The sequence below is a fragment of the Monodon monoceros genome, unplaced genomic scaffold, assembly GCF_005190385.1.
Source record: "Monodon monoceros isolate NGI ecotype Baffin Bay Population unplaced genomic scaffold, NGI_Narwhal_1 Super_Scaffold_4, whole genome shotgun sequence".
Lineage (NCBI taxonomy): Eukaryota > Metazoa > Chordata > Mammalia > Artiodactyla > Monodontidae > Monodon > Monodon monoceros.
Genome location: NW_021703781.1, coordinates 79672457 through 79698289, shown reverse-complemented (window position 1 = coordinate 79698289; position 25833 = coordinate 79672457). Strand labels below are relative to the sequence as shown.

The following is a 25833-nucleotide window of genomic DNA, read 5'->3' as shown; positions in this document are numbered from 1 at the left end:
GGCATGTGGGATCTTCCCGGACTGGGGCACAAACCTGTGTCCCCTGCATCGGCAGGTGGACTCTCAACCACTGCGCCACCAGGGAAGCCCCCCGGCCTATTTTTAAAGAAAGGAAGAAACGGGACCTACAGTTTTAAGATACACTGAGCGCTTAAACATCATTCTGTCTGCTGTGCTTGTCCTATTTTCATGGGTCTAGCTCACCTGGGAAGCCCTCCATCCTTTGAGGACCTGCCTGCCACGTACCAGGTGATCACCTGGAGCCACATCTGTTTCACCTGATGCACCTTCCAGGCCACAGTTGGCTGCATGGGTGAGGGGAGCAATGAAACTGACCCAAACTACCCCCTGGATTCTTCTCCCATCTTCCTTTTTTGAATAGAACCCTGTCAGTTCCAGCTGACACAGTGGCATTGGTGGACCAGAGATGGAGGCCCCACTTGGGAGTCAGCCCGCTAGGCTGGGCACCCTCGTCCAGCCTGAGACTGTGAGCCCAATGTTAATTCTTACACTGTTAAGAATTACACTTAGGGGGCTTCCCTGGTGGCGCAGTGGTTGAGCGTCCGCCTGCCGATGCAGGGGACACGGGTTCGTGCCCCGGTCCGGGAGAATCCCACATGCCGCGGAGCGGCTGGGCCCGTGAGCCATGGCCGCTGAGCCTGCGCGTCCGGAGCCTGTGCTCCGCAACGGGAGAGGCCACAAAAGCGAGAGGCCCGCGAACCAAAAAAAAAAAAAAAAAAAAAAAAAGAATTACACTTAGTTTCCCAGGACATGTGACCAGGTACCACAGGCTGGCGGCTTAAAATGATAGACATTTATCATCTCATAATTCAGGAGGCCGAAGTCCAAAATCAAGGTGTGGGCAGGGCCAGGCTCCCTCTGGAGGCTCTAGGAGAGCATCCTTCCTGCCTTCCTCCTAGTTGCTGGTGGTTCTAGGTGGTCCCTGGGCTTCCTCCATCACTCCAATCTCTGCCTCTCTCCTCACCCTGCCTCCTTTCTCCCTTTGTGTGTGTCCTGGTGTCTTTGACACCTGTCATTGATTGATATACATCTTTGCACACTTAGCCAATTATTTCCTTAGTCTCAGTTCCTAGAAGTAAAACTGCTGGACTTTTGGCCACATCCTCCAATTGGCCCACGGAAGATGGTGCCTCTGGCTGCAGGGCCCAGGAGGCAGGCTCCCCCTACCTCCCACTCCCATCATTACTGGCTCTCCCCCCTCCTTGCTCTCCTCCTTCCCTTTCTCTTCCTCCTCCTCTGTTTTCAATTTTGCCAGGCTGAGGGGTAAAAAAGTTAATTTGCTGTTTTATTTGACAATTTTTCATTTCTCCTTTGGTGAGATGCTTTATATCCTTCATCCTTTTTTTCTATTGAGATATTTAGGAATTTTTCTCGTTAATTTGAGAAAGTTTCTCTTTATTAAGGATGTCAACCCTTCTGTCCTCCATATCTGTTGTAGATATTTTTCCCAGGTTGGGGCAAACTTTCTTCAGGTGAGAAATTCTGGGAGAGGTGTGCGGCACGAATCCTCATATGGGGACATGAGGTGACATAATGGACATGAATGTCTTTCATTGCAGTTTCCAAACCCTACAGATGTGCTCTTCGATGGCTATTTTTTTAATATAGATGTATATAAAGTCCAAGGGGATAAGACTAAATCATAAACAAGTGAAGACATTTTTACAGGAAACAAGGACATTGATGTCTGTGTCCATGGCTTTTTCCCCACATTTTTAAAATTATAAAAGTATTACACAGGAAGTAAAAATATTAAAGCAGTGTAGACTGATATGAAATGAAAAAGAAACATTTCCCACCCCATTCCCCCGCTAAGGAGAGAACCATTTTAACCGTTATGTTTTCAGATCTTGTTACCACCATAAGTCTAAATGAAATGCTTCCACTCTGTCCCTGCATTTGTCCATTTTAAGCAAGTTCTATTTGACTTCTCAGTATGAAAGAGAAGCTTAAGTCATTTCAACTTCATCCATTCCCCACTTAATTTTGGTATATTGTTTTTAGCCCTTCCGTGTTTTCATGAATAGTTTAGAATCCCATGTATGGACCTCCACTTCCGCGACCAGCCTTGGACACACTCCTGTCTCCCTTCTGTGTCAGGGGAAGAAGTGGGGAATCCTCTCTCTGCACTGTTCCCTCCAACTGTGTCAGTGATGCCCTGTCATTTACATTGGAGTATAATTGCTTTGCAATGTTGTGTTAGTTTCTGCTGTATAACAAAGTGAATCAGCTATATGTGTACATATATCCCCATATCCCCTCCCTCTTGGGTCTCCCTCCCACCCTCCCTATCCCACCCCTCTAGGTGGTCACAAAGCACTGAGCTGATCTCCCTGTGCTATGCGGCTGCTTCCCACTAGCTAGCTATTTTGGTAGTGTCTATATATCCATGCCACTCTCTCACTTAGTCCCAGCTTACCCTTCCCCCTCCCTGTGTCCTCAAGTCCATTCTTTATGTCTGCGTCTTTATTCCTGTCCTGCCTCTAGGTTCTTCAGAACCCCCCTTTTTTTTTTTTTAGATTCCGTATATATGTGTTAGCACGCGGTATTTGTTTTTCTCTTTCTGACTTACTTCACGCTACCTGACAGACTCTAGGTCCATCTACCTCGCTACAAATAGCTCAATATCGTTTCTTTTTATGGCTGAGTAATATTCCATTGTATATATGTGCCACATCTTCTTTATCCATTCATCTGTCGATGGACACTTAAGTTGCTTCCATGTCCTGGCTATTGTAAATAGTGCTTCAATGAACATTGTGGTACATGACTCTTCTTGAATTATGGTTTTCTCAGGGTATATGCCCAGTAGTGGGATTGCTGGGTCATATGGTAGTTCTATTTTTAGCTTTTTAAGGAACCTTCATACTGTTCTCCATAGTGGTTATATTAATTTACTTTCCCACCAACAGTGCAAGAGGGTGTCAGGTGGTGATGAGAGCTGTGGAGAAAACTAAAGCTGGGAGAAGAGGGAGGGAGGTGAGGGGTTGCAATTTAACAAACGGCTAGGGGAGAATTTATAGCACTCTGTCCTCAATCTGTTAACTGTGTTTCCCCTATTGTTGCCACTATGTTGAGTCTATAATTCTAAAGCTAGTAAAAATATATTATGATTTTATAAATATTATTCCTTTCCTATACCACTGAGCCTGGCTTCTGGCAAGGGGATGGTCCAGGACTCATGTTGAAATGGATGTATAATTTTTACATTCTATCAGTTGCTCCAAATCGCATCAGGATGCCTCATCTGGGCCCATGACACTCATCTGTAACTCTTTATCCTGGCATTGCTAACGGCCTTTCTTTTTCCATATTGATGGAACAAGCATGCTTCCACATCAGGAAGGCCAGCCAGCTTCCCTTCTGGAGCGCTAGTTTTTGTACTGGCTGTTACCTAGGCTCTCAGACTAGAATTTACTTTCATGTTTCACTCTTGGGTTAATGCAACTGTTTTCTTGGATTCCATTTCTTTCTTTTTCTTGAATTCCTTTTGTCGTTGTTGGCGTTGTTGGAGTACATCCTCAAGAAAATTTTCTCAGAAAGGGCACAAAAGGAGAATTAACAGATTACTTCCCCCAAATTTGCATATCTGGAAATTCAAATGTAATTGATGGTTCGGCTGAGGATAGATTCTGAGTTCAAAATACCCACCTCCTGACTTTAAAGGTTGACTTCATTGTTTTCTGGGACCCACTGGGACTGATGAGAAGCCTGTTGCTGATTGGATCCTCATTCCTCCGTGGTTAACCTCTCCTTTCCCTCTCTAAATACTCCAGAGATCTGTCCTTAATCCTTGATATCCTGAAATTCCTCAAGGCTGGTACGGAGTCTAAGTCTCCTTTTGGGTAGAGGAATCAGAATCTCACAGGAGTTGGGTGCCCCTGAAACATGAGTACAGCTGCTGTGGCTACCGCACTGTGAGAGGGTCTGTGCAGTGGGAACAAAGTCGTACTAAGGTGTGAGTGGCTAATAGGTCAGCTGCTCCCAGGAGGGGTGAGGAGGAGGTATTTATTTTTCATTTATTTATTATTTAAAAAATTTTTATTTTACATTGAAATACAGTTGATTAACAATGTGTTAGTTTCAGGTGTACAGCAAAGTGATTCAGTTATACGTATACATGTATCTATTCTTTTTAAAGTTCTTTTCCCATTTAGGTTATTACAGAATATTGAGCAGAGTTCCCTGTGCTATACATATATATCCTTTTCAGTTACCTATTTCAAATATAGTAGTGTGTATATGTCAATCCCAACCTCCCAGTCTATCCCTCCCCTCCACCCTTCCCCCCTGGAAACCATAAATTTGTTCTCTAAGTCTGCATGTCTGTTTCTGTTTTACAAATAATTTCATTTGTTTTTTTTTTAGATTCCATATATAAGCGATATCATATGATATCTGTCTTTCTCTGTCTGACTTACTTCACTTAGTATGATAATCTCCAGGTCCATCCATGTTGCTGCAAATGGCATTATTTCATTCCTTTTTTATGTCTGAGTAATATTCCATTGTATATATGTACCACCATCCTAAATGTTGATGGACATTTAGGTTGCCTCCATGTCTTGGCTATTGTAAACAGTGCTGCAATGAAATTGGGGTGCATGTATTTTTTCGAATTATGGTTTTCTCCAGATATATGCCCAGGAGTGGGATTGCTGGATCAATGGTAGCTCCACTTTTAGTTTTTAAAGGAACCTCCATACTGTTCTCCGTAGTGGCTGCACCAATTTACATTCCCACCAACAGTGTAGGAGGGTTCCCTTTTCTGCACACCCTCTCCTGTGGGCATGGAGTTCCCAGTCTGCGGTGGGCTGCTGGGCATCGGCTACCAGCACAGCTCTCTCTCCGGAACAGCTCAGAGGGGCCTTCCACTGACCCTGGCACCCCGGCCACTAAAACCTGGATGCCGTTTTTGCTCTCCCCCGTCTCCCGGTGTCACTCCCTCCGTCTGGGTTGCCCTCTGGGACCTGGGTGCAGGCTCACACCTTGCCTCACCGTGGAAGCCCAGCCTGGCTGAAGGGCAGACAGAGGAAGTTCCCGCACACTTGGTGGACGGCCAGGCCCTGTCTTTGCGGGCAGCTGTACCCACTGGCTCGGGAGTGCCTGCCGCAGGTGTCTGGAGGCCAGCCCTGGCCTCGGAACCCAGCCTGGGGAAGAGAGCCCCAGCCCACTGCTGGCAGAGCCTGGCACGCCCGGCAGGACGGCCTGGGCAGCTGGCCTCCACTCCCGCACCAGCGTCTTCTCCACCGAGGACAGACATGCCACCTGGCAGCCGGGGGGTCTCGGCCCAGATCTGTTGCCCCCACTTCTTGAGGAAAGCTGGTCCTTTCCCCCACTGTGCCTAGGTGAAGGCGGCCTCTCTGCTCAGGGTCACAGGGAGAGGCTGGGCCCCTGGCAAGGGGGGGACCCAGACCCACCTTGGGGACAAACACCCAGGCTCATGGTTTCTGGGACAACGGCCGTAACCGCCACTTCTCCACAGGCTGGGGGCAGTGTGCTGCGTGGGTGCATGTTCGTGGGTGTCTTGGGCAGCTGTTTGGTCTGAATGGAATGAGCTTCCCCGGTATCCTCCCAAGACCTCTGTGAGCTGCACTGGGGCCAGCGCCCGCCTGGGGGCCGCGGGGCCTGGGCTGAGTCTCCTGAGCTGAGGGCGGTCAGGAGGGGGGACGGGGCACGGCCCTCATGGGTCAGGGTTGCAGTCCACGCCCTGGAATAGCCCTCAGCCATCAAAGGGAGGGGACACCTATCCTGCCACAGCCTGGAGGAACCTCGAAAGCGTGATGCAAAGGGAAAGGAGCCAGACACCATCGGCCACGTCTCGTGTGGTCTCATTTGTATGAAGTGTCCAGACCAGGCAGATCCACAGACGCAGAAAGCAGATTGGCGAGGACTAGGGCCTGGCGGGAGCTGGGTAAACTGAGGCACGGTACATGTTTTCAAGGGTCTATGTGAACAAACATCAATGTGAAACTGGAGGTGATTGGAGCCCCCCCAGGCCCGCCCGACAGGAGCGGGGAGGGGTTTTTATAGAGAAGACTTGGAGAGCAGGAAAATTTGGCCACAGCTTAAGCAGCTGTCGTATTTGGGAAAGACCCCACAGCTGTTTGTGTTTGGAGTTTTCAGGTCTCATCTTCCCAGATTCGAGTGCATGACTCGGCTTAGGTGTCGGCTGGCTTTTGTGGCTACCTGGCATCAGAGCCACTGTCTGACGACCTCCTTGTTTAATTACTATCACAGGGGACTGGGAAGCAATGCTTAATGGGTGCAGGGTTTCCTCTGGGGGCTTGAAAATTCTGTAGAACTGGATAGAGCGCAACTCTGAATGTACTAACATGCACTAAATGCTACTGAACCGGGTGCTTTAAATGGCTAAAATGGTTAATTTTATGTTACGTGGGTTTTATCTCAATTTATAAAGAAGCCCAATAGTCTAGCTGTGGGCTTGGGGACAGGTCTCAGGGCCACAGGGACCTGGCCTCAGGGTTGCTGGACACTGGGGTGTGAGGGTGAAGGAGGGGCAGTGGTCTGCAGAGAGGGCCAAGGTGGCCAGCACACCTGGGTGCTGCAGCCTTGGGGGCAGCCAGTGTCCAGGCCTGCAGGCCACCTGGAAGGCTAAGCTCACCACCAAAGCAGTGGCCTGAGCTCCTTGTGAGGGCCCAGGGGGCAGCTGCAGGGTCCCTGGACACATGCCCCAAGAGGGCGCACTGCAGGGCACTGCCCAGGCCGAGCAGGGTGCGGACCCTGGGAGCCTCATCCCTCCTGCTGGGACAGACCTGCACCTCGGTCGGAAGGAAGGACAGGCCTAGGGTGGATGGGTCAGAGGCTTAAACCAGGTGGCCAGCCCTTCCCACCCTGGGCTGAGCTAGTGAAGAAGCTGCTCCTGATTTGAACCAAAAGCGCTTCAGGCCAGTAACTGCATTCCTAGAAACCTAGCTCATGGAAACCAGCAGAGATGCAGTCAGCGACTCATACACAAAGAGCTCCTGGAGCTTTGTGTGTGGTGCAGATAAGCACAGAGTCTGTGCATCCATTGATACGGGTCAGGGCAAGGCCATGGAGCACAGCATTGGATCAACATCAAAATATTGATATGTTAATTACCAAAATGCCCACAAAACGTTAAATGGAAAAGCCAGTCATGGATATTATTGAGTGCCTACTACATACCATGCAACGTATTAGACTGGGGATAACCATGGTGGCCAAGACACACAGAGTCACCGCCAGCCGGGTGTGGGACATGGTCCAGTGGAGAAGATAGGCGAACTCTAAATGGAGAGAAAGGCCTGAGCTGTAACAGCCTGGCAGGCTGTCATCTGCAAGAGGCTGTTTTTCGGTGCTTTAAAATCATAGAAGGAGAAGCAGGCCTGAGATGAGGATGGAGGTGTTAGACTTGGTGTTAGGTGCAGGTGACACCTAACACCTTGTCCCAGGTGACAAGGGACATCCAGGGGGGAAGGCCTCTGGTCCATTCAGAATTTGGCCCTGGGGTCGACGGGCCAGGGTTCTAGTCTCGGGGGACAGGAGAGTGCCTTGAGGTGGCTATGATTAGAGTTGTCTGGACAGAAGCGGGTGAGGCGAGATTGAAGGACGGAGGCATGGGGGCCGCTGGCATTTCTGGGGGGAGAAGGGACTTGCAGCCAAGGAGCCCGGGAGTGAGGCCGAGGGGACACGTGACCCACAGCGGCACTGGGCATTTTTTGGTCAGTGAACAGATGGGAAGCATGACCTCAACTGACCTCACGTCCCGCAAGTGCACCAGGGTCTCTGGACTAGGATGGATGGGCCTGGGGGCTAGGTCAGGGTGAAGATGGAGGAGGGAGAGGTGGGGTGAGGATGGTGCCCGATTCCTAGCCTGGAGGACAGAACCAGTGGTTCAGCCATGGCTAAAATGTCTATGGCGGTTCCGGTTTAGGATGGGACAGATGAGTTCAGATTAAGACAGGACAAATGTCCAAAGGGGATGAGGGAGTCTGGCCAGAGCTATGGACTGGGAGTGTGTCAGGCTGACTAAAGGCTGCTCCAGAGATGTCAGGTCCCAACCCCTGGATCCTGTAATTGTATCTTATAAGGAAGAAGTGTGTTTGCACAGGTTTAAATTAAAGATCTGGAAATGGGGAGCTTAGCCTGGATGGTCCAGGTGAGCCCTAAATGCAATCACATCTCCATACAGGAAGGAGGCGGAAGGAGATATTTTGCAGACAGAACAGGAGAAGCCATCTGACCACACCTGCAGAGATTTAGAGGGATGCGGCCACGAGCCAGCGAAGCCGGCAGCCTCCAGGAGCTGGGAGAAGCGAGGAACGGATAATGGATTTTCCCCTCGTGATTCCAGAGGGAGCTCGGCCCTGCTGACAGCTGACTTCAGCCCGGTGGTACTGATTTCCTACTTCTGGCCTCCCAAACTGTAAGGGAACAAATTCCTGTTGTTTTAAGCCACCCAGTTTGTGGTGATGTGTGGCAGCCGCCCCCACTCACGCGGGAGCCTTCCAGACTAGGGGCTGCTGGACGTGGATGAGGCACAGAATCTCCTGGGAGCACATCTCCGGGTGGGCCTCCCGAGAATGGATGGGGACAGGGGTTTACCTGGGATACAGCATAGGGGAGTGGGGAAGCCAGGCGGGAACAGCAGGGCGTCAGCACAGGAGGCCTGAGTGTGTAGTGACCACCGGGCCTGAGAGCTCACACCTGCACAGGAAGCGGGTGTCTCCCTGAAGACTGCCACTGGCTGAAGCTGCCTCCTGGGACTTGGTCCTCTGGTCTGTCCCACGTGCAGGCCAGGTGGTGCCTGTGGCCAGGATCATCCAGGGGGGCTGGCCCAGCAGTGCTGAGTGATGTGCGTGGGCAGGAACGGCTCTGCCCGGGTGGGAGGAGGGCATGGAGCACTGGGTGCAGTGGACACTGCCCTTTCAGACAAAGAGGGCCCGGGAGCCCGGCCAGGGAGGGAGGGAGGGCACATCCCTCATGGGGCCCAGACTGAAGGGCCTGCAGAGGCGGTGGAGGGGGGCGGGTCCTAAGAGCTGGGCCAGCTCCCTGTGCCAGAATCCCAGCTTCCACACCACTGGCTGGTGACCCTGGGGGAGCGGTCTGTCCTTGTTCAGCCTAGTGTCCTCATCTAAAATGGGACAACAAGGACGTCCACCCTGCAGGGCTCCTATGGGGACCGGAAGGCACACAGCACGTGCCCAGAAAACATTACTGATCCTTATGACTTTTAACTTGGTTTTCTGTGTTGAGATCAGTGTAGGTTCACATGCAGTTGTAAAGAATAGTGCAGAGAGACCCTGTGTCCGCTCTACCTGGTCTCTCCTCATGACGACGTCTTACACAACTGTGGTGAGCATCACTGCCAGGAAACCCGTGGCGATAGAGGCCGGGCACAGTGCGTTCCCACCAGCCCAAGGAGCCACACTTCTGTCCTGCCCCCGCCCCTCCTTACCCCTGGGAACCACTGACATGTCACCTCATTCTATAACTTTGTCACATCAAGAATACCATATACATGGAATCGTATGGTGTGTGAACTTTGGCTTCTTCTCTCCTTTCCATGGCTGGGTAGCTTTGTATGGTGTGCACGGCCGCAGCTGCTTTAAGCATCCACCCGTTGAAGGTCATCTGGGCTGTTCCCCGGTTTTGGCTGTTATGAACAGAGCTGCTACCAACATTAGTGTTCAGGTTTCTGTGCGAACGTCAGTTTCCCTTTCCCTGGGATAAGGCCCAGGGTGCAGTTGCTAGCTTGTATAGTGGTTGCGTGTTCAGTTTCTGAAGAAACCACCGAGCTGTCTTCCCAAACGGCTGCACCACGTTACCTTCCCATCCCTGGCTATGTGTGAGGGATTCGGTTTCCCCACATCCACACCAGGATTTGATGCGTTACTATTTTTCATTTTAGCCATTTTGATAGGAAGTTATGGTATTTCATTGGTTTTAATTTGCATTTCTCTAATGACAATGGCGTTTTACATCTTTTTCATGTGATGATTTGCCATCTGTAGACACTCTTTAATGAAATGTTTCTTCATGTCTTTAACTTACCTTCTTATTAGATTTTTTGTGTTTTTACTGTTGAGTTTTGAGAATTCTTTATATGTTCTAGATACTAATCCTTTGTCAGATTTTCAATTTACAAATATTTTCTCCTGGTCTGTGACTTGTCTTTTCATCTTCTTCCCAGGATCTTTTGCAGAGCAACATCTTATGTTCACACGAAACCCTGTACATGAATGTTGGTAGCAGCTTTATTCGTAACAGCCTAAACCAGGAATCAGCCCAGATGCCGACTTCAATAGGTGAGTGCTTAAACGAAGTTTAAAAAAAATTGTGTCAAGCAATTTGCACTCCTGCCCAGTGCATGTTAGTATCAGAGGTACCAAGGGAAACAACACAAACAAGCACTGCATGGAACAAGTCTCTCCTGACGCAGAGAAGAGACTTAGCCGGTTCTGCTTCAAGAGTGGGCATCGGTCTCCACGCCAGTGGGCTCCTCCCGGCAGCTGCTGCAGGGCCATTGGTTGCACGCAGCCCTCTTGCGCTGCATCGGAAGAACACTGCCCCCCCCCCCCCCCCGCAGGGGACAGATACAGCAGAGGGGTTGGCCAGGTGCTGTGCGATGCGTGTAGCTAAGCAGAGCAGAGGAGCGCACACTGAGTCCGGCAAGTCCAGCAGGGCTGCATGGGCCCTTTATCTCTTGATGAGGAGTTGTCCAGGCCCAAGGCCCATTCTTACGCGGCTGAGTGGGGGATGGAAAGACTATAAGTGGGAGACTTCCTTTCCCAACATATTTAATTAATTGATTAATTTTAAAATTTAATTTAATTAATTAATTTTTTCCTTGGGGTACAGTTGTTTTACAATGTTGTGTTAGTTTCTACTGTACAGCAAAGTGGAGTTACCTGTGCTGTACAGCAAGTTCTTATTTGTTATCTATTTTATACATGTTAGTGTATATATGTCAATCCCAATCTCCCAATTCATTCCACTCCCCACCCCTGCTTTTGCCCCTTGGAGTCCACACGTTTGTTCTCTACATCTGTGTCTCTATTTCTGCCTTGCAAACTGGTTCGTCTGTACCATTTTTCTAGATTCCACACATATGCATTAATATGCGATATTTGTATTTCTCTTTCTGACTTACTTCACTCTGTATGACAAAATCTCTAGGTCCATCCATGTCTCTACAAATGACCCAATTTCATTCCTTTATATGGCTGAGTAATATTCCATTGTATATATGTACCACATCTTCTTGATCCATTCGTCTGTCTGTGGACATTTAGGTTGCTTCCATGACCTGGCTGTTGTAAATAGATCTGCAATGAACATTGTGGTACATGAGTCTTTTTTTTTTTTTTGCGGTATGCAGGCCTCTCACTGTTGTGGCCTCTCCGATTGTGGAGCACAGGCTCTGGACACGCAGGCTCAGCAGCCATGGCTCACGGGCCCAGCCACTCCATGGCATGTGGGATCCTCCCGGACCGGGGCACAAACCTGTGTCCCCTGCATCGGCACCAGGAAAGCCCCATGTGTCTTTTTGAATTATGGTTTTCTCTGGGTATATGCCCAGTGGTGGGATTGCTGGGTCATATGGTAATTCTATTTTTTGTTTTTTAAGGAACCTCCATACTGTTCTCCATAGTGGCTGTATCAATTTACATTCCCACCAACAGTGCAAGAGGGTTCCCTTTTCTCCACACCCTCTCCAGCATTTGTTGTTTGTAGATTTTCCGATGATGCCCATTCTGACTGGTGTGAGGTGATACCTCATTGTGGTTTTGATTTGCATTTCTCTAATGATTAGTGATGTTGAGCATCCTTTCATGTGTTTGTTGGCAATCTGTATATCTTCTTTGGAGAAATGTCTATTTAGGTCTTCTGCACATTTCTGGATTGGATTGTTTGTTTTTTTGATATTGAGCTGCATGAGCTGTTTATGTATTTTGGATATTAATCCTTTGTACATTGATTTGTTTGCAAATATTTTCCCTCATTCTGAGGGTTGTCTTTTTGTCTTGTTTATAGTTTCCTTTGCTGTGCAAAAGCTTTTAAGTTTCATTAGGTCCCATTTGTTTATTTTTGTTTTTATTTCCATTACTCTAGGAGGTGGGTCAAAAAAGATCTTGCTGTGATTTATGTCAAAGAGTGTTCTTCCTATGTTTTCCTGTAAGAGTTTTATAGCGTCCGGTCTTACATTTAGGTCTCTAATTCATCTTGAGTTTATTTTTGTGTATGGTGTTAGGCAGTGTTCTAATTTCATTCTTTTACAAGTAGCTGTCCAGTTTTCCCAGCACTGCTTATTGAAGAGACTGTCTTTTCTCCATTGTATATGCTTGTCATAGATTAGTTGACCATACGTGCGTGGGGTTATCTCTGGGCTTTCTATCCTGTTCCATTGATCTATATTTCTGTTTTTGTGCCAATACCATATTGTCTTGATTACTGTAGCTTTGTAGTATAGTCTGAAGTCAGGGAGTCTGATTCCTCCAGCTCCAGCTTTTTTTTTTTTCTCAAGATTGCTTTGGCTATTTGGGGTCTTTTGTGTCTCCATACAAATTTTAAGGTTTTTTCTAGTTCTGTAAAAAATGCCACTGGTAGCTTGATAGGGATTGCATTGAATCTGTAGATTGCTTTGGGTAGTATAGTCATTTTCACAATATTGATTTTTCCAATCCAAGAACATGGTATATCTCTTTATCTGTTTGTGTCATCTTTGATTTCTTTCATCAGTGTATTATAGTTTTCTGAGTACAGGTCTTTTACCTCCTTAGGTAGGTTTATTCCTAGGTATTTTATTCTTTTTGTTGCAATGGTGAATGGGATTGTTTCCTTAATTTCTTTTTCTGATCTTTCGTTGTTAGTGTATAGGAATGCAAGAGATTTCTGTGCATAAATTTTGTATCCTGCAACTTTACCAAGCTCATTGATTAGCTCTAGTAGTTTTCTGGTGGCATCTTTAGGATTTTCTATGTATAGTATCATGTCATCTGCAAACAGTGACAGTTGTACTTCTTCTTTCCAATTGGTATTCCTTTTATTTCTTTTTCTTCTCTGATTGCTGTGGCTAGGACTTCCAAAACTATGTTGAATAATAGTGGTGAGAGTGGACATCCTTGTCTCTTCCTGATCTTAGAGGAAATGGTTTCAGTTTTTCACCATTGAGAATGATATTTGCTGTGGGTTTGTCGTATAAGGCCTTTATTATGTTGAGGTAGGTTCCCTCTATGCCCACTTTCTGGAGAGTTTTTATCATAAATGGGTATTGAATTTTGTCAAAAGCTTTTTCTGCATCTATTGAGATGATCATATGGTTTTCATTCTTCAATTTGTTAATATGGTGTATCACACTGATTGATTTTCATATATTGAAGAATCCTTGCATCCCTGGGATAAATCACACTTCATCATGGTGTATGATCCTTTTAATGTGTTGTTGGGCTCTGTTTTCTAGTATTTTGTTGAGGATTTTTGAATCTATATTCATCAGTGATATTGGTCTCTAATTTTCTTTTTTTTGTGTAGTATCTTTTTCTGGTTTTGGTATCAGGGCGATGGTGGCCTCGTAGAAACAGTTTGGGAGTGTTCCTTCCTCTGCAATTTTTTGAAGAGTTTGAGAAGGATGAGTGTTAGCTCTTCTCTAAATGTTTGATAGAATTCATCTGTGAAGCCATCTGGTTCTGGACTTTTGTTTGTTGGAAGGTTTTTAATCACAGTTTCAATTTCATTACTTGTGATTGGTCTGTTCATAATTTCTGTTTCTTCCTGGTTCAGTCTTGGAAGTTTATACCTTTCTAAGAATTGGTCCATTTCTTCCAGGTTGTCCATTTTATTGGCATACAGTTGCTTATAGTAGTCTCTTATGATGCTTTGTATTTCTGTGGTGTCCATTGAAACTTCTCCTTTTTCATTTCTAATTTTATTGATTTGAGTCCTCTCCCTCTTTTTCTTGATGCGCCTGGCTAAAGGTTTATCAATCTTGTTTATCTTCTCAAAGCACCAGCTTTTAGTTTTATTTTTATTTAGTTTTATCTTTGCTATTGTTTTCTTTGTTTGTATTTCATTTATTTCTGCTCTGACCTTTATGATTTCTTTCCTTCTACTAACTTTGGGTTTTGTTTGTTCTTCTTTCTCTACTTCCTTTAGGTGTAAGGTTAGATTGTTGACTTGAGATTTTTCTTGTTTCTTGAGGTAGGATTGTATTGCTATAAACTTCCCTCTTAGAACGGCTTTTGCTGTGTCCCATAATTTTTGGATTGTCGTGTTTTCATTGTCATTTGTCTCTAGGTATTTTTTGATTTCCTTTTTGATTTCTTCAGTGATCTCTTGGTTGTTTAGTAGTGCATTGTTTAGCCTCCATATGTTTGTGTTTTTTACATTTTTTTCCCTGTAATTGACTTCTAATCTCATAGCATTGTGGTCAGAAAAGATGCTTGATATGATTTCAAGTTTCTTAAATTTACCAAGGCTTGATTTGTGACCCAAGATGTGATCTATCCTGGAGAATGTTCCGTGAGTGCTTGAGAAGAAAGTACAGTCTGCTGTTTTCAGATGGAATGTCCTATAAAGATCAATTAAATCTATCTGGTCTATTGTGTCATTTAAAGCTTGTGTTTCTTTATTAATTTTCTGTCTGGATGATCCGTCCATTGGTGAAAGTGAGGTGTTAAAGTCCCTCACTATTACTGTATTACTGTCAGTTTCCTCTTTTATAGCTGTTAGCATTTGCCTTATGTATTGAGGTGCTCCTATGCTGGGTGAATATATATTTACAACTGTTATATCTTCTTCTTGGATTGATCCCTTGATCATTATGTAGTGTCCTTCCTTGTCTCTTGCAACATTCTTTAATTTAAAGTCTATTTTATCTGATATGAGTATCACTACTCCAGCTTTCTTTTGATTTCAATTTGCATGGAATATCTTTTTCCATCCCTTCACTTTCAATCTGTATGTGTCCCTAGGTCTGAAGTGGGTCTCTTGTAGACAGCATATATATGGGTCTTGTTTTTGTATACATTCAGCCAGTTTGTGTCTTTTCGTTGGAGTGTTTAATCCATTCACATTTAAGGTAATTATTGACATGTATGTTCCTATTACCATTTTCTTAATTGTTTTGGGTTTGTTTTTTTTTTGGGGGGGGGTTTGTTTTTGTAGATCGTTTTCTTCTTTTGTGTTTCCCACTTAGAGAAGTCCCTTTAGCATTTGTTGTAGAGCTGGTTTGGTGGTGGTGAATTCTCTTAGCTTTTGCTTGTTTGTAAAGCTGTTGATTTCTCCATCAAATATGAGTGAGATCCTTGCTGGGTAGAGTAATCTTGGTTGAAGGTTCTTCCCTTTCATCACTTTAAATATGTTTTGCCACTCCCTTCTGGCTTGTAGAGTTTCTGCTGAGAAATCAGCTGTTAACCTTATGGGAGATCCCTTGTATGTTATTTGTCATTTTTCCCTTGTTGCATTCAATAATTTTTCTTTGTCTTTAATTTTTGTCAATTTGATTACTGTGTGTCTTGACATGTTTCTCCTTGGGTTTATCCTGCCTGGGACTCTCTGCACTTCCTGGACTTGGGTGGCTATTTCCTTTCCCATGTTAGGGAAATTTTCGACTATAATCTCTTCAAATATTTTCTTGGGTCCTTTCTCTCTCTCTTCTCCTTCTGGGACCCCTATAATGCGAATGTTGGTGTGTTTAATGTTGTCCCTGAGGTCTCTTAGGCTGTCTTCATTTCTTTTCATTCTTTTTTCCTTATTCTGTTCTGTGGCAGTGATGTCCACCATTCTGTCTTCCAGGTCACTTATCTGTTCTCCTGCCTCAGTTATTCTGCTATTGATTCCTTCTAGTGTATTTTTCACTTCAGTTATTGTATTGTTCATCTCTGTTTGTTCTTTAATTCCTCTAGGTGTTTGTTCTTTAATTCTTCCAGGTCTTTGTTAAACATCTCTTGCATCTTCTCGATCTTTGCCTCCATTCTTTTTCCAAGGTCCTGGATCATCTTCACTATCATTATTCTGAATTCTTTTTCTGGAAGGTTGCCTATCTCCACTTCATTTAGTTGTTTTTCTGGGGTTTTACCTTGTTCCTTCATCTGGGACATAGTCCTCTGCCTTTCCATTTTGTCTATCTTTCTGTGATTGTGGTTTTCCTTCCACAGGTTGCAGGATTATAGTTCTTCTTGCTTCTGCTGTCTGCCCTCTGGCAGATGAGGCTATCTAAGAGGCTCGTCCCAACATATTTTGATTAAATCCAATTTATCCATTTTTTTTCTATTTTTGGCTTGTGTTTTTGTTACAAGTCTGAGAACTGTTTTACTACTCTAAATTCCCAAGATTTTCTCCCATGTTTGTTTCAAAAAGTTTTGTAATTTTTCATTTAAGTCCATGATCCATTTTGAATTACTCTTTGTATAAGGTTTGAGACTTTGGTGGAGGTTCACGTTTGCCTGTGAATGTCTACTTGGTTCAGCATCTTTTCTAATGAATGCATTTAATGCTCTACATTTTTCCCTCAGCACTGCTTTAGCTGTGCTCCATCATTTTGATATGTCTTTTTATTTAGTTCAATGGATTTATTTTTTTATTTCACTAAGGATTTCTTCTTTGGCTCATGGGATTATTTAGAAGTGCCTTGCTTAGTTTCTAAGTGTTTGAAGATTTTTTTTCTTACTGAATATTAGTTTTATTCTATTGTGGTCAGACAACACACTCTGTATGATTTTGATTCTTTTAAATTTGTTGAGATCTGTCTTATGTCCTAGGTTGTATGGTCAATACTGTTATATGTTTCATGGATACTTGGAAAGAATGTGTATAATGCCGTTGTTGAGAGGCATGTTCTATAAATGTCAATTAGATCCTAATTGGATTGAGTTGTTGGTTGATGGTGTGGTTGAGTTCTTCTATGTCTGCTGATTTTTTGTAAATATGTTCTATCCATCACAGAGAAGCTCCATGTATAATTATAGATTTGTCTACTTCTTCTTTCAATTCTGTCGGTCTCTGCTTCACATGTTTTGTAGCTGTTTCTGTGGTACAAACACATTTAGCATTGCTGTGTTTTCTTTTATCAATTGCTATGTCTTCTTTTATCATTATATAATGTCATTCTCTGTCTCTGGTGATTTTCTTTGCTCTAAAGTATACTTTTTCTGATATTAATACAGGCAGTACCCCTTTCTTTTTGATTAATGTTCACACAATATATCTTTTTCCATCTCTTTGTTTTCAACCTGCCTATAGCATTATATTTGAAGTGAGTTTCCTGTAGACTGTATATTGTTGAGTATATTGAATATATTGTTGAATCATGTTTTCTAATCTCTGCCTTTTTAATGGAGTATTTAGACTATTTACATTTAATGTAGTTTTTTGATATGTTAGGGCTTAGGTTTGCCATTTTCTTTTTGTTTTAAGTGTATTCCCTCTGCTTTTTATTTTACCTGTCTTTCTGTGGGTTACTTAAACACTTTAAATTATTAGGTTAATTAATTTTTATTTTTTATTGAAATACAGTTGATGTACAATATTATGTTAGTTTCAGGTGTACTGCATAGCGATTTGACATTTGCATACATCATGAAATGATCACCATGGTAAATCAAGTAACTGTCCTCATACAAAATTGTTACAATATTACAATACTATTGACCGTATTATTGACCATATTACTTATGTAATATGCTGTATATTACATCCTTGTGGCTTATTTATAACTGGAAGTTTGTACCTCTTTCACCTATTTTGCCCTCCCCACTTCTCTCCCCTCTGACAACCACCTTTTTGTTCTCTGTATCTATGAGTCTGTTTTAATTTTGTTTTGTATTTTAGATTCCACATACACAAGAGATCCTATGGAATTTTCTTTCTCTGTCTGACTTATTTCATTTAACATAATACCCTCTAAATCCATCCATTTGCTGCAAATGACAATATTTCATTTTTTATGATCAAGCAATATTCCATTGTGTGTGCGTATGTACATATATATGTATGTGTAAACATATATATGTATACACACACACACACACACACACACACACACACACACACTCCACATCTTCTTTATCCATTCATCTACCAGAGGACACTTATGTTGATTTCATCTCTTGGCTATTGTAAATAATGCTGCCGTGAACATTGGTGTGCATATATCTTTTTGAATTAGTGTTTTTGTTTTCTTCTGGTAAATACCCAGTAGTAAAATTGCTGGATCACATGGAAGTTCTAGTTTTAATTTTTTGAGGAAACTCCATACTGTTTTCCCTAGTGGTTGCACAAATTTACATTTCCACCAGCAGTGCACAAGTGTTCCCTTTTCTCTACATCCTCTCCAGCACTTGCCGTTTTGTTGTGTTTTTGACAATAGCCACTCTGAGAGGTGTGAGGTGGTATTGCAACGTGGTTTTGATTTGCATTTCCCTGATAATTAGAGATGTTGAGCATCTTTTCACGTGTTGGTTGGCCATCTGTATGTCTTCTTTGGAAAAATGTCTATTCAGATCCTCTGCCCATTTTTTAATCAGGTTGTGTTTTTTGATGTTCAGTTGTATGAGTTCGTTGTAATTTTGTATATTAACCCCTTATTGGATATATTGTTTACAAATATCTTCTCCCATTCAGTGGGCTGCCTTTTTGTTTTGCTGGTTGTTTCCTTCCCTGTGAAAAAGCTTTTTAGTTTAGTCTCATTTGTTTATTTTTGATTTTGTTCCCTTGCCTGTAGAGACAGATCCAAAAAATTATTGCTAAGATCCATGTCAAAGAGCATACTGCCTATGTTTTCTTCTAGGAGTTTTATGGTTTTAGGTCTTACGTTTAAGTCTTTAATCTATTTTGAGTTTATTTTTGTATATGGTGTGAGAAAGTAGTCCAATTTGATTCTTTTGCATGTAGCTATCCGGTTTTCCCGGTGCCATTTATTGAAGAGACTATCTTTTCTTCACTGTATATTTTTACCTCCTTTGTTGTAGATTAATTGACCATAATTGCGTGGGTTTATTTCTGGGCTGTCTATTCTGTACCATTGATCTGTGTGTTTGTTTTTGTGCCGGTTATACGGTTTTGATTACTGTAGCTTTGTAGTATAGTTTGAGATCAGGAAGGGACTATGATACCTCCAGCTTTGTTCTTCTTTCTCAAGACTGCTTTGGCTATTTGGGGTCTTTTGTGTTTTCATATAAATTTTAGAATTATTTGTTCTAGTTCTGTGAAAATTGCCATTGGTATTTTGATAGGGATTGCTTTGAATCTGTAGATTGCCTTGGGTAATGTGGTTATTTTAACAATATTCTTTCAATCCATGAGCATGGTATATCTTTCCATTTGTGTCATCTTCAATTTCTTTCATCAGTGTCTTATAGTTTTCAGAGTCCTTTACCTCTTTGGTTAGATTTACTCTGACATATTTTATTCTTTTTGATGCAAATGTAAATGAGATTTTTTCTTAATTTCTCTTTCTGATAGTTCATTATTAGTGTATAAAAATGCAACAAATTTCTGTGTATTAATTTTGTATCCTGCAACTTTGCTGAATTCATTTATTAATTCTAAATTTTTTTGGTAGTGTCTTTAGAATTTTCTATATATAGTATCATGTCATCTGCAAACAGTGACAGTTTTACTTCTTTTTTCAAATTTGTACTTCTTTTATTTCTTTTCTTGCCTGATTACCGTGGCTAGGAATTCCAACGCTATGTCAAATAAAAGTGTTGAGAGTGGGCATACTTGTATTGTTCCTGATCTTAGAGGAAATGCTTTCAGATTTTCACAGTTGAGTATGATGTTGGCTGTAGGTTGGTCATATGTGGGCTTTTTTATGTTGAGGTATGTTCCCTCTATGTCCACTTTGTTGAGAGTTTTTATGATAAGTGGATGTTGAATTGTGGTGTCTAAAGCTTTTTATGCATCTATTGAGATGATCAGATGATTTTATTCTTCAACTTGTGAATGTGGTGTGTCACGTTGACTGCTTTGTGGATATACTGAACCATCTTTGCATCTCTAGGACAAATCCTACCTGAGCATGGGTATGATCCTTTCAATGTATTTTTGAATTCAGTTTGCTAATATTTTGTTGAGGATTTTTGTGTCTATGTTCATCAGTGATATTGGCCTGTAATTTTCTTTTGTTGTGGTGTCTTTGTCTAGTTTTGGTATCAGGGTGATGCTGGCCTCGTAGAATGTGTTCAGAAGCATTCCTTCCTCTTCAATTTTTTGGGGATCGTTTAAGAAGGATCAGTGTTAACTCTTTTTTAAATGTTTTGTAGAATTCACCTGTGAAGCTGTCTGGATTTGGACTTTCGCTTGCTGAGACTTAAACACTTTTTTTTGAATTCCATTTTGAGTTAACTATTGTGTTTCTATGTTTATCTCTTTGTATGTTCCAAAGCTCTTTCTCTTATTGTTTCTTTATTGTTTAAAGAACTTCCTTCAGCCATTTTTGGGGTGTAGGTATACAAGCAAGAAAGTCTCTTAGTTGTCTTTCATCTGAGAATGGCTTGATCTCCCTTTTATTCCTGAAGGACATTGTTTTCTGAATATAGGATTCTGTATGGACAGTTCTTTTCTTTCAACACTTAGAAATAATTTTTTGCCATTTTCATTCTGGCTTCTATGGTTGCTGTGTTGGATGCATTTTGTCACCCTGCATTCTTTCATATGGGACCACTCCTCAATAGGCAGTTTTGGGATGGATGCCTGCCTATCAAAGAGCCCCATCCTCCTGGGGCCACCGTACTTGGTTTATGGATGATCATGTATGTGATCCAACCCAGACCAATGTGGGCTCTGCTTTCGGTTTTTATGTTAAGCAGGGGCTGGTAAATTGAAAGTATATGGTTGAAGGCTGACGGCACTGTTCTAGGTGCTGGGGGGTGGGAGGTAGACCCACAGGCCTGTTGGAGCTGGTCTCCATACAACAGGAGGGACAGATGGGAGGTGAGTGCCATGTGCTCTTTTCTCCTGACCCTCCTCCCCATCACCTATAGCTTCCCAATGGGACTGATGTGCATTTTCTCCACACTCTATGGCTCAGAGGCTGGGTTAGCCTTCTTCCGAGGCACTGGAGATGCCCACCTGGCCTCCACCCCTCAGAACAGGTCTGCTCCAGCCTGTGGCCACCCTGGAGCCAGGGGCCCCCGGGGAAAAAGCCAGCCTGTCCGCAGAGTTGCTGGGAGAGTCCACAGCTCTCGCCTTGTGTAGTGAAGCCACCGTTGGCCAGACACAACCCACCAGGCCGAGATCAGCACAGCTGTGCCAGCTGCCCTGCAGGGGCATGTGTGAGGGGCATGGCTGTTGTTCAAGCCTCTGCATTGGGGAAGGTCTGTTAGCAGCATTACCATGGCAACAACTGACTGATACACAGTGTAAGCAAGGAGCATCTGCCTCCAGGCTTCAAAGGTGGGTGTTTTCATTGTCTGTTGTTGGGGTAACAAATTGCCACCAGTTTGGTGGCTTAAAACAGCACCATTCACCGTCTTATAGTTCTGAAGGTCAGCTGCCTGGATGGTCTCAGTTGGGTCCTCTGCTGGGGGTCTTGCAAGGCTGAAATCAAGCTGTCAGCCTGGCTGTGTTCTCATCGGGAGCTTGGGGTCCTCATCCAAGATGATTCTGATCTTTGGCTAAATTCGGTTCCTGTGGTTGTAGGACTGAAGTCCTGTTTCCTTGCTGGCTGACAGCTGGGTCCAGTCTTTGTTCATAGCGGCTGCCTGTGTCCTCCTTGTGCTTTCTGTGTGGCCCCTCCGACAATGGCAGGCCCAGTTTCTCTCATGCTTTGACTCTCTCTGGCCTCTCCTCTGGCTCCCTTTCCTGCTACATCTCACTGACTCTTCTCCCTTCCTCATCTGCTCTTAAGGGCTCATGTCCAGAGAGTCCAGGATAATCTCCCAATTTTAAAGTCGGCTGACTGGTAACCTTAATTCCATCTGCCAAGTTCCTTCCCAGCAGTTCCTGGATTATGGTTTGATTGAACAACCGGAGGACAGAAATCTCGGGGACATCTTTAGAATTCCAGCCCTGCACCAGGGCTGTGCCATGGCCAGCTGGCTGAGGAGTGGACTTCTGTATTATCTCACACCTGTCAGCACTGGATCAGAGATTAGAACGCAGGGTTGGAAAGAATTCATTAGGAATCTCTTCTGAAAGTTAAATGCAAAGAACTGTTATGATTTACATTTTTAAAAATGGCTTGTTTTCTCTTTAGTAGAATTTGCGGTACAAAAATACATTGTTTCAGGTTGAGGAGATAACTCTTAGTAGACAAGCAAAATGGTTAGTGTGTGCATAGAAAATATCCTCAGGTTTATGTCTGCTGTGATCATATGCAGGGGTCTCCTTGCCTGTGTGTTGCTCCTTGGCAGTCGCCCCGTCCTAGAATATGCACAGTGGAGACCCTGGATTTTAGTAAGAGGTCTTCTCTAGTAAATGCTGGGGAGGGTGTGTAGAAACGGGAACCTTCTTACACCGTCGGTGGGAATGTAAATTGGTGCAGCCACTATGCAGAACAGTATGGAGGTTCCTTAAAAAACTAAAAATAGAATTATCATATGACCCAGCAATCCCACTCCTGGAAAAAATGAAAACTCTAATTTGAAAAGACACATGCACCCCAATGTTCACTGCAGCACTGTTTACAATAGCCAGGTTATGGAAGCAGCCTAAGTGTCCATCAACAGATGAATGGATAAAGAAGATGTAGTATATACATACATATACACACTATGGAATATTACTCAGCCATAAAGAAAGAGTGAAATTTGCAGCAACATGAATGCACCTAGAGATTGTCATACCAAGTGAAGTAAGTCAGACAGATAAAGACAAATATCACGATATCACTTATGTGTGGGATCTAAAACATGACACAAATGAAGCTATTTACAAGACAGAAACAGGCTCACAGATATAGAAAGTGAACTTATGGTTACCAAAGGGGAAAGCGGGGGAGGGATAAATTAGGAGTTTGAGATTAACAGATACACATGACTATATATAAAATAGATGAGCAACAAGGACCTACTGTACAGCACAGGGAACTCTACTCAATACCTTGTAATTTATAATTACCACGCCCCACGGCCAAGGCCAGCCGAGACACCCTGCCAGCCCCAAGCTACCGGGCAGGTGCCCTCGCACTTGTACATGATTCCTTTGTTCCACCACAAGGCAAAAGGGTGCTCTTTACTGTGGGCTTGACGGGATTCTGTGATTCAGACCTGCTCAGTCCCTGGGAGGGCAGCTGCCACTTCCTTGCTCCAACTTTCCATCTCTGAGTGCGACCTCTCACCCCACGGCTGCATTTCTGGTGGCCCCAGAGCTTGCGGGGTCGGGACAGCTGATGAGGGAACCCTCTGCCGTCCTCACACCTTTCACTGAAAACTTCGCCTCCTGGCCAGAGGGCTTCCCACCCTGGGATTTCCCCAGGAATGATTTTAAGACAGAAGCATCCATCGTGTTCCTTTAGACTCCGACAGTGGAGGGCCAGGTAGGGGCAGAGATGTCTTGGGAAGGGGCATCTGATTGCTTCCGTTCACAAGTCCCTTGGGCAAGTCTTCTGCCCCGAGAGCCCCAAGTCCATCTCCACAATTTGGAGGAGTGGGTCTCAATGTGAAATCAACATCCCAGGCAGGAAGGGCATTGGGAAGCCAGTTCCCATCATCCCTGGCCTGGCTTATAGCCCTGTGGGCGGTTGTTCACTGCTTCCCAGGGGGGACTCGACCGTGAGGGTCCTCACTTCCCCTGCCCCCACCTCCCACAAGGGGCCCTTTTCATGGCTGTCCGACGTGGACAGTGTGTTGTTGTTTTCTTTGTTACTCTCGCCCAGGTTACTCCAGTGGGAGGCAAGAGCAAAGGTGTCCTCAAGCATCATGGCATATTTGACCAAGTCAGGTGCCGTTTTAACTAACATATTTTTTTTCCCCTGCAGGACAGGAAGAGAGATGGACGAACAGCAATGTTCTGAGCAGGAGAGCGGTTTCCATCTTCCATTCTATCAAGGTGTGGGTGTGTTTGAATCTTCCCATGATACAGAGTCTCTAAAACAGAATCACATCTGTATTAATTCAGGAAGTATTTGCTGAGCCCCCTCGTTGTGCCAGCTCTGTGCTAAGAACTAATAAACCAGAAGACGGGGACGGTCCTGACTCCAGGAGCTTCTCGTAGGAGAAATCCATGTAGAGACACGTTTCACACCAGAATGAGAGACCTGCAAATAAAACAAACAATCCCTGAAACTATTTGTGCTCTGAAAATGCCCACGATCAAGTTCTGACTTCTGGGTTCAGTGGCCGAGTTTCACCTCGGCCAAGTTGCCGTGACGGGGCCCCTGCGCCTCCAGCACCTTGGACTAGCCTGTGCTATTTGGGGGCAGCTAAGTCCCCACCTGCAATCCTCACACTCGCAATGTTAGCTGCTTAGTCGTGGCCACTAGGCACAGTGCTTGTTACGGGTAAAACGATTCAAGTAAATATTGATACAGGTTTGAATATTGATGTTTGTGAATTTATGTTTCCAGGTACAGTGGCCAATGAGAGCACACAGATGTGGACCGTGACAGATGAAATGGATGCTGATTTTTATGTGGCTGAGAGAACTGGGCTTAACCTGTGAGATCCATGGAAGGCTTTCCCAGTGCAAACATCACCAAGCTGTTTCCTGTTTCTTTCGCGTGTCCGGCTGTGACACTACATCTCCCGCTGCATGCGGGCAGGGCTTCCTCACCACACCTCACACACAGCTGAGCCTGGCCTACATGAATGTTTGGGGGTGGGGGGAAGGGAGGGCAGTGGAGGGGCAGCAGTCACTGTATCCAGTAAGCGAGGCACAGAGAAAGTCAATGGCTTCTACTCAAGGATACCTCTGTGCCGATACTGGTGTGTAAAAATGAGGCCATGGGGGGCCTCCTCTCAACGGCTGAGCTCTCTGAGTTTCTCTCCCATAAAAATGACAGGTTTGCTCCAAGCACCCCATCAGATCATGTCATTTCCCTCACGAACCCACCAGACCTACACCATTCCTCTCCCAGGCCCCTGACCCCTGAATCACTACCTACGTGGCTAAATGTTCTCCATCCATTCCTCATTCATGTATATATATATTCGTATATATGTACATATATATATATATGTATACACACATATATATCTCCCTTGAGGACCTACCAAGGGTGAGCCCAGGCTCCTTAGTCGAGCGGTGGCTCAGGAGGAGAGAGGTGCCACAGAGCAGTGGGCACCTGCAGGGCGGCAGAGGCTCACGGGCACATTCGGAGAAGGAGCCCTGGCGACAGCAGCCTTTGGGGGACGGGAGCAGGCAAGACTGTAGGGCATGGTGTGGGAACTTGGGGTTAAACAGCAAGAAGGAAGGTTGGACAGCAAGGGGTCACCAAGCCATCACTAGAGGATGGAACCCCTCCCTTCAGCGCCCCCCTGTCAGCACCCCACCCCCATCATTCCACAGCCGACCTGACCAAACTGAGCAGAGGCAGTTTCAAGGCTCCATGCATGCAAAGTGACTTCAAGACGTTGGACCCCCCCCACCCCGCGCTTCCCCCTTTGCCTCTGAAGGCACACGTGGCTGCACCTTGTAAGGACCAGAGCTCTGGAGTCCAGCGCTGGGGCTGGAGTCGCAGCCTCCTGGCAGTGTGACCAGGACATGTCCTCCGTCTTTTCTGTGCATGTGCCTATCTTGGGGTGCTGGCACATAACATCCAATACATGTGAGCTGCTTTTAAAAACATGGGTAATTTTATGTCCTAAAATACTGCATACTGCTTAAATAGTTTCATGCTGGCTCACATTAAAAATGATTCCCAAGTGAAGATGACAAGGGGGAAAT

General features: G+C 44.6%; 1 protein-coding gene across 1 annotated transcript in view; it reads left to right on the top strand.

The window, feature by feature from the left end:
* LOC114883373 overlaps positions 1 to 24747 on the top strand; it is a 47453-nt gene extending 22706 nt beyond the window's left edge. The window contains exons 3-6 of the mRNA XM_029201099.1: positions 8198 to 8399; positions 10199 to 10313; positions 23927 to 23997; positions 24515 to 24747. Of these exons, the coding sequence (XP_029056932.1) occupies positions 8198 to 8399; positions 10199 to 10313; positions 23927 to 23997; positions 24515 to 24553 (427 nt within the window). The 3' untranslated portion in view covers positions 24554 to 24747. The remainder of the gene's footprint in view (positions 1 to 8197; positions 8400 to 10198; positions 10314 to 23926; positions 23998 to 24514) is intronic.
* Positions 24748 to 25833: the final 1086 nt, after the last annotated feature.